Source organism: Otolemur garnettii, unplaced genomic scaffold (assembly GCF_000181295.1).
Source record: "Otolemur garnettii isolate 467f Iridium unplaced genomic scaffold, OtoGar3 scaffold00156, whole genome shotgun sequence".
Lineage (NCBI taxonomy): Eukaryota > Metazoa > Chordata > Mammalia > Primates > Galagidae > Otolemur > Otolemur garnettii.
The window spans coordinates 2166799-2180643 of NW_003852551.1; the positions used below are offsets into that span (position 1 = coordinate 2166799).

A 13845-nucleotide genomic window follows, 5' to 3' on the forward strand; every position below is an offset into this window, starting at 1 on the left:
CAGAGGCTGTGATAGCTCCTGGCCAACAGTGAGGTGTGGTGCCTCCTGGTTATTATTTCCAGCAATTGAGGAAACTGGTTTGGAAGGGGTTAAGTGGAGACCCTGCCTCCTCGCTGGGAGCGAATCAGGACTGGTCGGGGAGGAGCCAGGCTGCCGCTAGGAATGAGATCGCCACCAGCCAGATGCTGCCTGGAGAGGGACCGGGAGGAGGCGACAGCAGGGCTCAGGGGACACGGGGGCAGGAGCCCTGGCCTCAGCAATGTGACAGCTCCAAACCAGAGGTTGCAGGGCAGCTGCTGGGCTGGGGGAAGGAAAGGCTGAGCTACCTGAGCTGGGGACAGCAGCAGAGTGGAAGAGAACAGGACTCTGAGCCCTCCTGGCCCCCTAAGCGGGAGATACCAGCTGCCCTTAGGGCCTGACCTCAGCTAACCCTGATGGCCCACATGGGGCACAGGGTCTAATTTTAGCTCCAGCCACAGGGCTTACAGCCCAGGAGTGCCTGCCAGCAAGCAGAAGGACTGTCAGGCAAGAGGAGGAGTGGAAGACCAGCTCTGCTTCCTTCCAGCCTGCCCCCTGGCCACATCATCCCATGGGAGCCCTGAGTTGTCCCCCATGGCCTGGCAGACAGCCCTCCTCTCAGCTGAGGGCAAGGTCACGGGGCACAGCCAGGAGAGCAGAGGGATACAGACTTGCAGTCTGGACAGTAGTTGCATCAGCCTGAGTGGTGCCCAGGGTCAGGGGGCCTGGCTAAAGGGCAAAGGCTGTCTTGGTTGTCCAAAGTCTATGGAAGCAGAGTTCTGGGCAGGAAGGGAAATCCAGAAAGCTGGGTTCTACCCAGCCTCCTCATGCCTGGCTGACGACTTGCTCTTTGACCTGAGGCAGGCAACTTGCTCTGGATGGGCCTCAGTCTTCCCATCTGTACAATGAGAGCACTGGACTAGAAGCAGCTCCAGTCCCCAGCCCTCAGGGCCCTGCTCCTCCTGTTTGCTGGCAGAGGCCTCCCAGCTTCCTGGCTTCCACAGTCCTGGCTGTGGGTGGCCACATGCAGTCGTGGAGAAGGAAGTCCCTCTGGCTGGCACTGTCAGCCTCCTGGCTGCTCCTCGTCCTCCTGGGAGGCCTCCCCCTTCTCCGCCCAGCAGTGCCCTCCAGACCTCGACCAGGGGCTCCCCAAGGCTGGCCCCACTGGCTGGATGCAGAGCTCCTGCAGAGTTTCTCCCAATCGGGGGAACTCCTAGAAGATGCCCCTCGACCTCCTCGAGCCTCTCACGGTAGCAGCTGCAACTGGGGAACCTGCTTTGACACCTCGAAGTGCAGGGGTGATGGTCTCAAGGTATTTGTGCACCCAGTGGCGGCAGCAGCCTTACCAATGTCTGAGACCCATCGCAGGATTCTGGCTTTCATTGAGGGCTCCCGCTACCACAGCTTCAGCCCTGCTGAGGCCTGCCTCTACCTACTCCTCAGCCTGGACAGCCCAGCTGGAGAATGTGGCCCCGTGCCTTCACAATGGAATGGGGGCAAGAACCATCTGGTCCTTAGTCTCCACCCAGCCCTGTGCCCCAGAACCTTGCAGCTGGGACAGGCTATGGTGGCCAAGGCCAGCCCCACAGTGGACTCCTTCCGGCCTGGTTTTGATGTGGCCCTCCCTCTTCTCCCTGAAGCCCACCCATTACAAGGTGGGGTTTCTGGCCAGCTGCGGCAGCACAGCCCCCTGCCCGGGGTAGCCCTGCTAGCCCTGGAAGAGGAGAGGGGTGGGTGGCGCACAGCAGGCACCAACTCCTCTGCCTGCCTCTGGGATGGGCACTGCAAACAAGACCCTGGACCTGAGCTGTAAGTGAACCTTTCCTCTTGGGGGCTGGATGGGAGGGGGGGCTGTGATAGGAGCAAACCTACAGAGCAGTATAGAGGGCAGGGTTGAGATGGGAGAACCAGCTGATTCTGGCAAATCATAGGATTGCAGCAGGAGGAAGTCAGGTTAGACAGTAGAGAGCATTTCCATCAAGATGGTGATTCGCCATAAGGGGTGTCAAAGGCAGATTTTGGAGTTCTCCCAGAAGAATCTTTTTTTTTTTTTTTTTTGAGACAGAGTTGCACTTTGTTGCCTCTGGTAGAGTGCCCTGGCGTCATAGCTCACAGCAACTCTAACTCTTGGGTTTAAGTGATCCTCTTGCCTCAGCCTCCCATGTAGCTGGGACTACAGGTGCCCACCACAAAGCCCAGCTATTTTTAGAGATGGGGTCTCACTATAGCTCAGGCTTGTCTCGAACACTTGAGATCAGGTGATCCGCCCACCTTGGCCTCCCAGATTGCTGGGATTACAGATGTGAGTTACCGTGCAGGCCTCCCGGGAGAATCTTTAAAAACATAAAACACAACTCACTTCTACTTACTCCCTTTCCCATGCTCCAATCCTTCTACCCTAATATTTTATTTAACATATGTGTATATAGTGCTTACTCTATGCCAAGCACTTTTATAATTAATGATTATAATAAAATACGAAGTGCTATCATTTAAGTCAGTGGTTCTCAACCTTCCTAATGCTGCGACCCTGTAATACAGTTCCTTATGTTGTGGTGACCCCCAACCATAAAATTATTTTCATCACTACTTCATAACTGTAATTTTGCTACTGTTATGAATCATAATGTAAATATCTGATATGCAGGATCTATTTTCACTGGTCGCGACCCACAGGTTGAGAACCACTGATTTAAGTGTTTGTGTACCAGATGCTAAAGTTCAAAGAGCTTAAGTGACTTATCTGAGGTCACCCCAACTTAGTAGACCCAGTATTTTAATCCAGAATTACCTATTTCCAAAGCCTTACGTATGAGAGTTCTGAGTTTTATTTTATTTTTTTTAGTTTTTGGCCGGGGCTGGGTTTGAACCTGCCACCTCCACTATATGGGGCTGGCGCTCTACTCCCTGAGCCACAGGTACCACCGAGTTCTGAGTTTTAAGCAAGAGTTTATGATCAACCCCATCATTTGCCTCAGAGGAGTCATGGAGATTAGTTGTAGCTGGAAGCTGCTCCTGTGCCTAATTTGGGGGATTAGACTCCCAAGGAAACAGCTTTTGGTTATAGCAAATATGATGCAGGTTGGCGCTGAAGAATTTCCCCACAGTGAAAGGGCTTAATTATATATGAAGGGGACTCTGAGAGCTGGTAAGCTTGTGCAGAAACTTCTCTCCACCTGGGCTTGTTAGGGAACACACCTCATGGGATAAAGCAGTTAACCCCTAAGCCCCCTAAGCCCTCTGCAAGTCCAGGAGACCAGCAGTCTCCAAAGGCTAGCTGGCAGGCAAGAATGGAGGGCCCTCCGTGGTTGTCCAGGGCCCCCACCGCAGAGGTTCCCTCTCTATCCTCTCCAGAGCAGACCTGAGTTGGAAACTGTCACTCTGGTGTCCCTCCCCCAGGTACCTCTGCTTGTTCTTTGCTAGAACAAACATCAGCTATTCTGAGCTCCACTTCCCTCTGAGGAATTCTTCCTGTGGCCGAGCTCCATTTTTGCCTCTGATGGGGACTCCTGGGGCTTCTCTCAGCCTGAGGGCTCTTGTGGGAATGGAAGCCCTGTACCTCCTGAAGGCATGTGGAGGCCTCCAGGCAGCCCTCACAGCAGGGGCAGGCCCTTCTGCCAGGACCCATCCTTAGCTGGCATCTTCAGCAATAACCTGAAAAGTTGGGGATCTCCCCAGGCCTCCAAAGCTCACCTTTGGTGACAATGTTGTCTGATTAGACACTCAGGTATTTGTGCTTGCAGGAAGGTCCTCTTTTGGCTGATTTTAGTTATCACTGAGTGCAGTTGGTTATTGGTGAAGCCGAAAGCGTTGCAGTCTGAACTTGTTTGAGAAACTGAAAGTTAGTGATCTGACGTAGCAGGTAGGTGCTCACTAAATATTTACTGATGGATCTAACCTTAGTGGAACTGGCAACAGTTTTCTTTTCTTTTCTTTTCTTTTTTTGAGACAAACTCACTTTGTTGCCCTGGGTTGAGTGCCATGGTGTCATCATAGCTCACAGCAATCTCAGTCTCTTGGTTTCAAACGTTCCTCCTGCCTCAGTCTCCCAAGTAGCTGGGACTACAGGCAGTTTAGGGACCTACCACCACACCTAGCTAGTTTTTTTATTTTTAATAGAGATGAGGGAGGTCTCACTGTTGCTCAGGCTGGTCTCGAACTCATGACCTCAACCAATCCATGTGCCTTGGCCGTCCAGAGTGCTAGGATTACAGGCATGAGCCACTGAGTCCAGCCTGGTCACAGTTTTCTAACTAGCATGGATTGAGTAGCAATTTTTAATGAGTAGCTACCTCTGAGTAGCATTTTTAATAAGTTTATTCCCAAGCTATGAGGCTGTCAGCCTTTCGTCATCTTCTGAACTTCAAAGAGTTTTTTCTGGCCTCAGCCTACCTACAGGTGGGTGACAAGGTAGCTTGAGCCTCAATTTCTCAGAAGTGCTAGGCAGCTGCCTGGGTCAGACAGACAATATAGGGACAGAGTGAGAGAGGTAGCCTGAATAAACAAGCGCTGGCCAGAGAAAGAGGCCATTCACAGTCCCTGCCACTGTCCCACATTCACTTAGCTAGCCAGAGAGGGGGAAGGGAGGAAACTAACATTTGGGGATTGTCTTGGGCCAGGTGCTGTGCCAGACACATTACCTGTCATCACTAATCATTTCGTACATCCTTCAGGGAAGGCATTATTATCCCCATTTCAGGGGAAAGGAAACTGAGGCTCAGAGAAGTAGAGTGAGGCAGCCAAGGGCCTTTGGTGACAAGGCTCTATGTTCTCTGGGGTCCTCCTCTCCTTTGTGATCAAGTACTTGGAAACACTGGAGTTGGGATTAAACCCTGTGCGCCTGGCTCCAAAGCCCACGTTTTTCCACTTTGGTTGAAAAGTCTCTTGTTGCTTTGGAATAAGTCTCCATCCATTTAAGTTGTTATTTATTTATTTTTATGAATAGGTAATTCATTCACATCGTACAAAATTCTAAAGGTACAAAAGAGTATACAGTAAAAAGTTTCCCTCCCACCCCTGTCTCCTGGCCACCCAGCGTTCCTGCCTGGAGCCAAACACCATTTTCAGTTTCTTATGTGTCTTTTCTGAGAAACTCTGTGTGTCTACAAGCAATATATATACGTTCTTCACTATTTTTTTAAACAGAAATTCAATGCATGTTTTAAAGTTCCCCAGCCTGTATCCATTGGGCACAGGAGGTGCCAAGGGCCCATGATACTTTTAGGGATCCATGAAGACATTTTCATTTCTTTGAAAATCAGAAGAAAAATAAATGAACTTTTAAGGTAGAAGAAAAAGTTTTAATATACAGAGTGGACATAAAGTTTGTGTGTAATTTAAAATAGTTTAACATAGTAAATTGCACATGAAATTTATATCCTCTTTGTATAACATTATTTGTTTTTATACCAACACAGTGATCAAATATAATTTTTAATTTTTTCATGATAGGAGGAGCTAGAACAGCCAACGTGTCTAGGACACAAGGAAGTCACAATGCAGGCATGGGTAGAGTCACACTGACCACCCTCGGGCACCGAGGCCCTGAGTTTGTGGCAGATACCTTACACATTGAGAGAATCCCAAGACTTCATCAGTGCTCACACTCTCTCTTCCCACAGTCTGCTTACTTACCTTTACTGATGGGGAACTCACCACCTCCTAAGGCCACCCACCATCTGAGCTCTCAGCCAGCTCCAGTACTAGAATCTGGACCTCCAATCTGAAATTGGACCTCCCAGACATTCGGTCCACTGGGCCCACATCTATTCTCTAGTGCCACACCGAGCATCATTCATTTAGCACCCACTGGTGCCTGTTCCCCACCAGGTGCTCTGCTAGGATACTGAGAAGAGGGAGGTATAGCCCTGTCCCCAAGTAGCTCAGTCTTGTTAGGAGAGGCAGACAAGTTGATGGTTTGACATACATTGTTCAAGCAGAGAGAGGCTGCACAAGGTGCCTGCTGGGTCCTCTGTATAAGAGCTGTGTGACCTCTTGGGCCTCAGTTTCCTTGTCTGTAAAATGGGATAATAACAGCACATACCTTCCATCCATAGAGTTGCTGTGAGACTGAAGTGAGTTAATTAATGCACGTAAAGCTCTTAGAACAGTGCCTGGGGCAAAGCACATGCTCAGTAAAGGCCAGCTTGGCTCAATATTACTGTAGCACACAAGGAAGCAAGAGCAGAGAGAACCATCTCTGGAGAGAGCAGGGAGGTTTCCAAGAGGAGGTAATGTTTCAGCTTTGATGTTCAGACAGAATAGAAGGAGTTCCCCAGGCTGGCAGGGCAGGGAGGGGCACTTCAGGGTGACACAAAAGAGAAAAGATAAGTAAAGGCACAGAGGAGAGAGCAATGGAGCTTTAGGGAATCAGGGGCACAGTTTATCCAAGTTCTTGGTCTCACTTTGGGCTCCATGAAGCCTTAACCTAGAGATTTTCAGTTCCTTAGAGCTTTATTGGGGGTGATGAGGGCTGTGTCTGCTTGGCTGGTGCTGTGGCTTTTAACAAGGTGGAAGATGTCCTGGCATTTAACCTGTGACTTCTTCCAAGGAAGCTGATGGACACCTGAGCATAGAATGGAGGCGAAATCATGCTGGGGTCCCTGGGAGCCCCCTGGGCAGCAGCTCTGGGGTGGCTCAGGGTTAGAAGTTGACACATCTCAATTCTTGTCCTATCTCTGTCCCAAGAGCAAGGTCACCGTTTCTGTGACCCTGAACCACTCCTTGAGACTCTCTGGGACTCGGTCTCCCCATCTGTTCACTGAGGGTTGGCCCAAAGGTTGCCTAAGTACTCCCAGGTCTGCTTCTTGGAGGTTCAGGTTCAGAACCAGACAGGCTGTGGCTGAAGGTCCTGGGACCCTCTGGGCCCTACTCATTGTCCCACTCTAAGCAGGCTTATGAGCCCAGGGGTCCTGTCTGGTCTTTCTTCTACTCCCTAACCCCCTGGGTCACAGGCAATGGGTCCCTGGATGGGTGGTCCCAGCCAGGTGGCTCTGAGGAGGCTGTGACTCCTGCCTCCCCCCCCCCCACAGCCACACACAGCCTGAGTGTGGCCCTAGGCTGGGGGAGGAGGTGGGAGGAACAGAGGAGGCCTGTCCTCTGGGCAAGGGGGCCTCTAGGCAATAGCTTCCTGTGTGGTTCCAGGCTGGGGGCCCAGCCCACCTCATGACAGAGAAGGCTTTCATGGGCCTAGCTGTCCACATGGGGATAGGGCTGGGCATGGAAGCTACTCAGGTAAGGGGTGCCTGAGAGTGTGTATGGGGGTCGGGGGAGGGCAAACATGTGCCTGACTAAGTCAGATAGGGCCTTGGAACATCAGGTTCCGCTGTCTCCCATTTTACAGATGAGGCAACTGAGGCCTAGAGAAGGCAAAGGAGGTGTCTAAGACCACCAAGGGCAGAAGCAGTGGTAGGGTCCTGGGCCCCTGCCTCCTAACCCATTTGCAGGGCCAGTATGAGGGTATTTGTGTCAGTGTATGTGGTGTGTTTGCACACCATGAATTTGGGAGTAGAGGTGTAGGGTGCAGGTGTGGTGGGAGCAGGGGGGCTGCGGAGGGAGCCAGGCAGGGTGAGGGGCATCTGTCCAGGCTCATCACATACGAGCAGGGACCTCTTCATGTCCTCTTAGGACCCACTCCAGGGAAACACTGCCTAATGCCACCTTCTGCCTCATCTCCGGCAAACGGCCTGATGCCTCCTTGCGCTTCCTCCAAGCCCTGCAGGTATAATGCCAGTCTGAGCATCCACAGTGTGTCCTCTGTACCCCCACACTCCTGAGCTGGCAGGGTGTGCCTGTGCCACATTCACCACTCCCTCTGCAGAACTGCACTCTGCCATACCCACCCTCCAACAAACCCAGTTTTCCTCTCCTTTTTGCCCCTTGCCCCAAATAGCAGCAGCTGCTGACTTGGAACTGGGAGGGGTGAGTATGGACAGGGTGGGGCTGGACCCTCACCACTGACCTCCCTGCCCCCGCCTAGGCTGGCTGCATCCCTGTGCTTCTCAGCCCCCCCTGGGAGCTACCCTTCTCTGAGGTCATCGACTGGACCAAGGCAGCCATCATAGCTGATGAGAGGCTCCTACTTCAGGTAGCTTGGGGCCCTGCCCATGGGAGGAACCCCAGAATCATAGTCCCTAAGCTGAACGCGATCCTCACTCCTACCCCATCCATGTTTATTGCTGAATTTGCCTAGCACCAAGCCTTCCTTCTGAGCCTCCCACAGGAGCAGATGGAGATAGAAATTCCTTTTTTTTTTTTTTTTTTTGAGATGGAGCCTCAAGCTATCCTCCTGGGTAGAGTGCCATGGCATCACAGCTCACAGCAACCTCCAACTCCTGGGCTCAAGCGAGTCTCCTGCCTCAGCCTCCCAAGTAGCTGGGACTACAGGCGCCCGCCACAACACCCGGCCATTTTTTGGTTGCAGCCGTCATTGTTGTTTGGCAGGCCTGGACTGGGGATTGCAGCTGTCATTGTTGTTTGGCAGGCCTGGACTGGGGATTCCAACCCGCCACCTTAGGTGTATGTGGCTGGCGCCTTAGCCGCTTGAGCCACAGGCACCGAGCCAAGAGATAGAAATTCCTAAGGGTTCTGAAAGCAAGTCCTGATTATCTCCCAGCCTCAGTTTCCCCAACTCTACAATGGCATGTTAGACCAGAGAATCCCCATGGGCCTGGCTCTAGTGGTCCACAACTGCTTAAATAACCAATTTAAGTGAAAGCTACAACAAATTTCAAAATCAGAATGCCTCCGTGGAGTTTAGGGTAGGAAAACAAATATATAGTGACTTCCATCTAATGAAACTAATTTTGCCCAGCTCTGAAAAGCACATGCATGAGCCTGCCTAGAATCCCCTGAGATGTGAGAATGGTTTAAGCAGGGGGTTAATAATAGCTATTATATCATTTACTTATCAGGCCTCTACAATGTACTAATACCAGTGATCTAATTTAATCCTCACAACCATCCCAGAGAGAGGTCCTTATTATCCCCATTTTACATATGAAGAAACAGAGAGGTTAAGTAGCATGACCACAGTCACAGGTTACTCAGTGGCATTTAAACCCAGCTGTATATGACCCCCGAACTCTTACCCGGGACCTGGCCAAGGGTGGCTGCTACTCCTAACCCACTTGAAGAACTATGGGGAGGGGGCTTCTGGTTCCCAGGTCTCCAGCCCCAGGTTTCTTCCCAGGGTCAGCTAGGCCCTGACATAGCCCCACACATCTTCCTTTTCTCCCTCTGTACCCCAGGTCCCGGCTGCCCTCCAGGAGATGTCCCCTGCACGGGTCCTTGCCCTGCGTCAGCAGACCCAGTTTCTGTGGGACGCCTACTTCTCCTCAGTGGAAAAGGTCATCCACACCACGCTGGAGGTGAGGGAGATTCCTCGAAGGGAGCCCCACCCCCTCATCCTACTCCTCTCTCCCAATACTTCCTCTGCCCCAGTATTTGGGGATCTTCCTTAAAATACTGGCATGAATCTGAGACTTGCTGTGAAATTTTGGACAAATTTCTTCTCCAGTCTTGGCCTCAGTTTACCCATCTGTAGAGGGGACAGATGTGGCAAATAGATTTCAAAGTATGTGCCGACTCCAGTTGCTTGGCAATGCTGGCCCAGGAAACTGTTGAGAGGGAGTTTGAGTCTGGAAAGAATGTCACGACCTGTGGTGATGTCTGCTGTGAGTGAGGAAGGAAAGGGAGGCAGCAAGCCCACCACCATCTGCTGCCTCTGGAACACCATTGCAGAGTGACCCCAGGGGTCTGGTGACAGCAGCTGCCCTTCCCCGAGCCTGGAGGGGGAGGTGTGGCCACTGGCCACACGCTCTGGATAGTTCTCTGTCTTTTCACAGATTATTCAGGATCGGATCTTCGGAACATCTGCTCACCCCTCACTGCTGTGGAACAACCCCCCAGGGGCACTCCTGGCTCTGCCTACTTTTTCCATCATCCCCCAGGACTTCCCTTTCTACCACTTTCAGCAGGGTATGCCAGAGGGACAGGATGACTTATAGTCCCTCAGTCTGCCCAGCTTCATCCATAGACCCCTACCAAGACCCTCCATGAGCCCCCAAATCTCTCCTGGCTCCTGGGGTCCCCTACTCAGGTCCTCTCTCACCCTAATGGCCTGTGTCTCATTTCCCCAGGCTCTCGCCCTGAGGGCAGATTCAGCACCCTGATCTGGGTGGGGGCCCCAGGCCAGCCGCCCCTGAAGCTCATCCAGGCGGTGGCAGGCTCCCAGCACTGTGCTCAGGTCTGCCCCCTTGCTGGCTGGAGTCCTGGGATCTGGGGTGGGAACAAGGGAGAGGGCAGGGTCCTTGAAGCATCTAGCCTCCAAAATGACCATCCATTTTGTGGGAGGAGGCATAGGAAGATTTCCAAGTCCTCTTGCTGCCTTCTTCTTTAAATCCCAGAATTTTTCTTTCTCCCGTGGAGACTGATGACGCCATCCAAAGAGTAGGTGCCTGTTCAGGAGACTGAAGCAGTAAATGTTCATTCATTCACTCAGTAGCCATTTTCTAAGCACCAGCCCCTGGGCTCAATGCTGAACAGAGAAAAACCAGTATATTCTGCCTTGGTGTTCAAATTCAGTTAGCATTTTCCACACAGAGACTGTCAAATTGCACTTCCAAGAAGCCAGAGAGACTCTGGAGAGTACTTGCAGAGGAAGGAAGCAGTTAGCTCAGCCAGGGCACAGACTAGGTGGCTCCACACACAGGCCATTTGAGCCTGGCCGAGGATGGGGGCTACCATACCATAGGTAGCTACCTTCTTGTCACCGGAATTCCTGCTTTCCAGAAGCCCAGAGGCAAGGACAGGGCAGCAACGAAAAGACCTTGGATCTAACTAAGCCATCCTCCCATGCACACACATGTGGCTGCCTTGTCCACCCCCTTCTGCCCCACATCCTAAACTTCAGGGACCCTCCCCCCCTCTCCTTACCTCCTAGATCTTGGTTCTCTGGAGCAACGAGCAGCCACTTCCATCCAGGTGGCCGGAGACAGCAGTGCCCTTGACAGTCATGAACGGGCACAGGAAGGTGAGGGAGGGGAAGGGCCATGAAAGGGGTGGGCTCATGCTGGGAACTGAGAAGGGCACACACAGGGCACCCTTCGCCTGAAGAAATCGCACAGTAGGTTTCAGCTGCAGGCCTAATAGAAATGAGTCTTCCTTCCCTGGCACTTGTAAATTGTGCTTCCAGAGCATTAGGAGATCTGTTTCTTTCAAATAAGGGTTTTTTTTGTTTTTTGAGACAGAGTCTCAATCTGTTGCCCAGGTTGGAGTGCAGCAGTGTCATCGTAGCTTACTACAACCTTCAACTCTGAGGCTTAAGCAATCCTTCTGCCTCAGCCTCCCAAGTATCTAGAACTACAGTCATGTGCCACCAAGTCTGGCTGATTTTTTTATTTTTTATTTTTTATTTTTTTTGAGACAGAGCTTCAAGCTGTCCCCCTGGGTAGAGTGCCATGGCTTCACTGCTCACAGCAACCTCCAACTCCTGGGCTCAAGCGAGTCTCCTGTCTCAGCCTCCCAAGTAGCTGGGACCACAGGTGCCCACCACAATGCCTGGCTATTTTTTGGTTGTAGCCATTATTGTTGTTTGGCGGGCCCGGGCTGGATTCGAACCCGCCACCTTAGGTGTATGTGGCTGGCGCCTTAGCTGCTTGAGCCACAGGGGCCGAGCCTGATTTTTTTATTTTTAGTACAGATGGGGTCTTGTTTGTGCTTAGGCTGGTCTTGACCTTAAGTGATCCTTGCCCCTCAGCCTCCCAGAGTGCTAGGATTATGGGCAAGAGCCACTGTTCCCAGCTCAAATGAGGAATTTTTTTTTTTTTTTTGAGACAGCGTCTCACTCTGTCACCCTGGGTAGAGTGCTCTGGCTCTATCATCATAGCTAACAGAAACTTCAGACTTGGGCAATACTTGTGGCTCAAAAGGGTAGGGCACCAGCCCCATATGCCGGAGGTGGCGAGTTCAAACCCAAGTTCAGACTCTTTGGGTTCAAATGATTTTCATGCCTCAGCTTCTCAAGTAGCTGAGACTATGGAGGCCCGCCACAAAACCCAGCTAGCTTTTCTATTTTTAATAGAGACAGGGCTCTTGCTCAGGGTGGTCTCGAACTCCTAAGCTCAAGCAATGCACCTGCCTTGGCCTCCCAGAATGCTAGGATTACAGGTGTGAGCCACTGCACCCAGCCCGAATGAGGGATTTTTTGACAACCTTCCCAGGATTGATGGAGTATGACAACACAACAGTAGAGGAATCCTGACCTGTCAAAACTGCAAGGGCTCCTAGAGACCAACTGTCCCATTTTACCAAAGGGGAAACTGAAATCCAGAGAAGTCAAATAAGTTGTTCAGGTCCCAAAGCAAGTTTCAGGCAGCCTTCCTATGTTCATGGCCATGGCTTGATAGGAAGCCTGAGGAATCCTACTTATTGCATATTGAGGGGTAGAGGGAGTTGTCCCAAGGCTGAGTCTCCTTCACCCCCTCCTAATGCAGGTCAGTGATCGCTTCTTCCCATATAGCAGCATCAGCACTGACGCCATTCTCAGCCTTGATGCCCGCAGCAGTCTCTCCACAAGCGAGGTGAGAGCTGGGCCCAGGAGGAGCCCAGTAAGGGTGAGGACAGAGCCAGAGGGCCTTGGCAGCACCTTGCTTTCCCGGAGCTGGGTGATCAGAGGTCATGAAACCACCCCAGCAAGCCAGACATTCTCCTCTTTAAGAATCTAATAGGGTCTTTCCACAGACTCTTTTAAAGAGAGCAGTTTTCATGGCTTCTAGCTGAGAAAGTTCCCTTGAGGATCCCCTGGGAACTTCTATGCTATACTTATAGCCAATTCCAAGTAATGGCTCCTCTCCTGAGTCCTGCTCCCAGCCCCTCAGCCAAGCTGGCCCTGCCTCCACATCTCTGGATGTTCCTAGTGGTCAGGAAGTCCTTCCTCACAGCTTACTTAAATCCCTCTCCAGGTGGACTTTGCCTTTGTGGTGTGGCAGAGCTTCCCGGAGAGGATGGTGGGCTTTCTGACGTGGAGCCACTTCTGGGATGAGGCCCTGGGTGGCTGGGGCTACACTGCTGAGAAGACCAATGAATTCTCCATGGTTCTCACCACAGCTGCTTTCTATCATAGGTACAAATGCCCAACTTGGCACATGGACCAGAGGGCCAGAGACCCCCTACTTGGACTGGGAGCAGGGTGGTCAAGGTTCAAGTGGTAGATCAAAAGATCTACCACTTCCCAGTTGTGTGATCCTGGGAAAGTCTCTTGAGTTTCAGTTTCCTCCTATGTAAATTGGGATGTATTTACTTCACAGTGCTGGTGTGATCATCAAATGAAGTCCTTGCCACACAAACCTCCAACCAATTGTAGTTAGTGTTAGTTTGACTAGAGCCATGTAGTGGGTAAGAACTGTGTTTGGGTTTTGTGGTGGTGGTGATCCTGTTGCCTTATAATTGTAGGTGTGATGGGTTGGGGACCACCCCACACCTTCCAGAAGCTGCCCTGAAACACCCACCCAGTCTTGAGACAGGGACTGAATTCTGGAGGATCTCTTCAGAGGGGTTCCTTAAACATGTTTAAATCAAGTACAGTTTGTGTAACCTGGAAATTCTTGCAGATTACCTAGGTCTGCAGGGAATTCTCAGTAAAGAATAACCCTCATACGTGTAGGGTGGGCCCAGGTTGTCCCACAGTGGGGCCATGTGAAGCCAGGTTCGCCTGAAGCAGCATCAGCCTGGTTAGTGCACATCCTTCCTAAAGCTGGTCTTTGGGCTGCCATGTGTGATGGCTTTAGAACCAGCTGGCACCCCTCCTAAATTTGGGTCTGTTTGAGT

At 51.5% G+C, this 13845-nt stretch overlaps 1 protein-coding gene across 2 annotated transcripts in view; it reads left to right on the plus strand.

The window, feature by feature from the left end:
- Positions 1 to 206: 206 nt before the first annotated feature.
- Positions 207 to 13845, plus strand: part of EXTL1 (exostosin like glycosyltransferase 1) — a 15500-nt gene continuing 1861 nt past the window's right edge. For both annotated transcript variants that reach the window (XM_003799786.3, XM_023519123.1), the window contains exons 1-9: positions 207 to 1827; positions 7645 to 7738; positions 7997 to 8104; positions 9267 to 9386; positions 9864 to 9996; positions 10158 to 10264; positions 10961 to 11050; positions 12513 to 12599; positions 12981 to 13141. In XM_003799786.3, the coding sequence (XP_003799834.1) occupies positions 1043 to 1827; positions 7645 to 7738; positions 7997 to 8104; positions 9267 to 9386; positions 9864 to 9996; positions 10158 to 10264; positions 10961 to 11050; positions 12513 to 12599; positions 12981 to 13141 (1685 nt within the window). In that variant the 5' untranslated portion in view covers positions 207 to 1042. The remainder of the gene's footprint in view (positions 1828 to 7644; positions 7739 to 7996; positions 8105 to 9266; positions 9387 to 9863; positions 9997 to 10157; positions 10265 to 10960; positions 11051 to 12512; positions 12600 to 12980; positions 13142 to 13845) is intronic.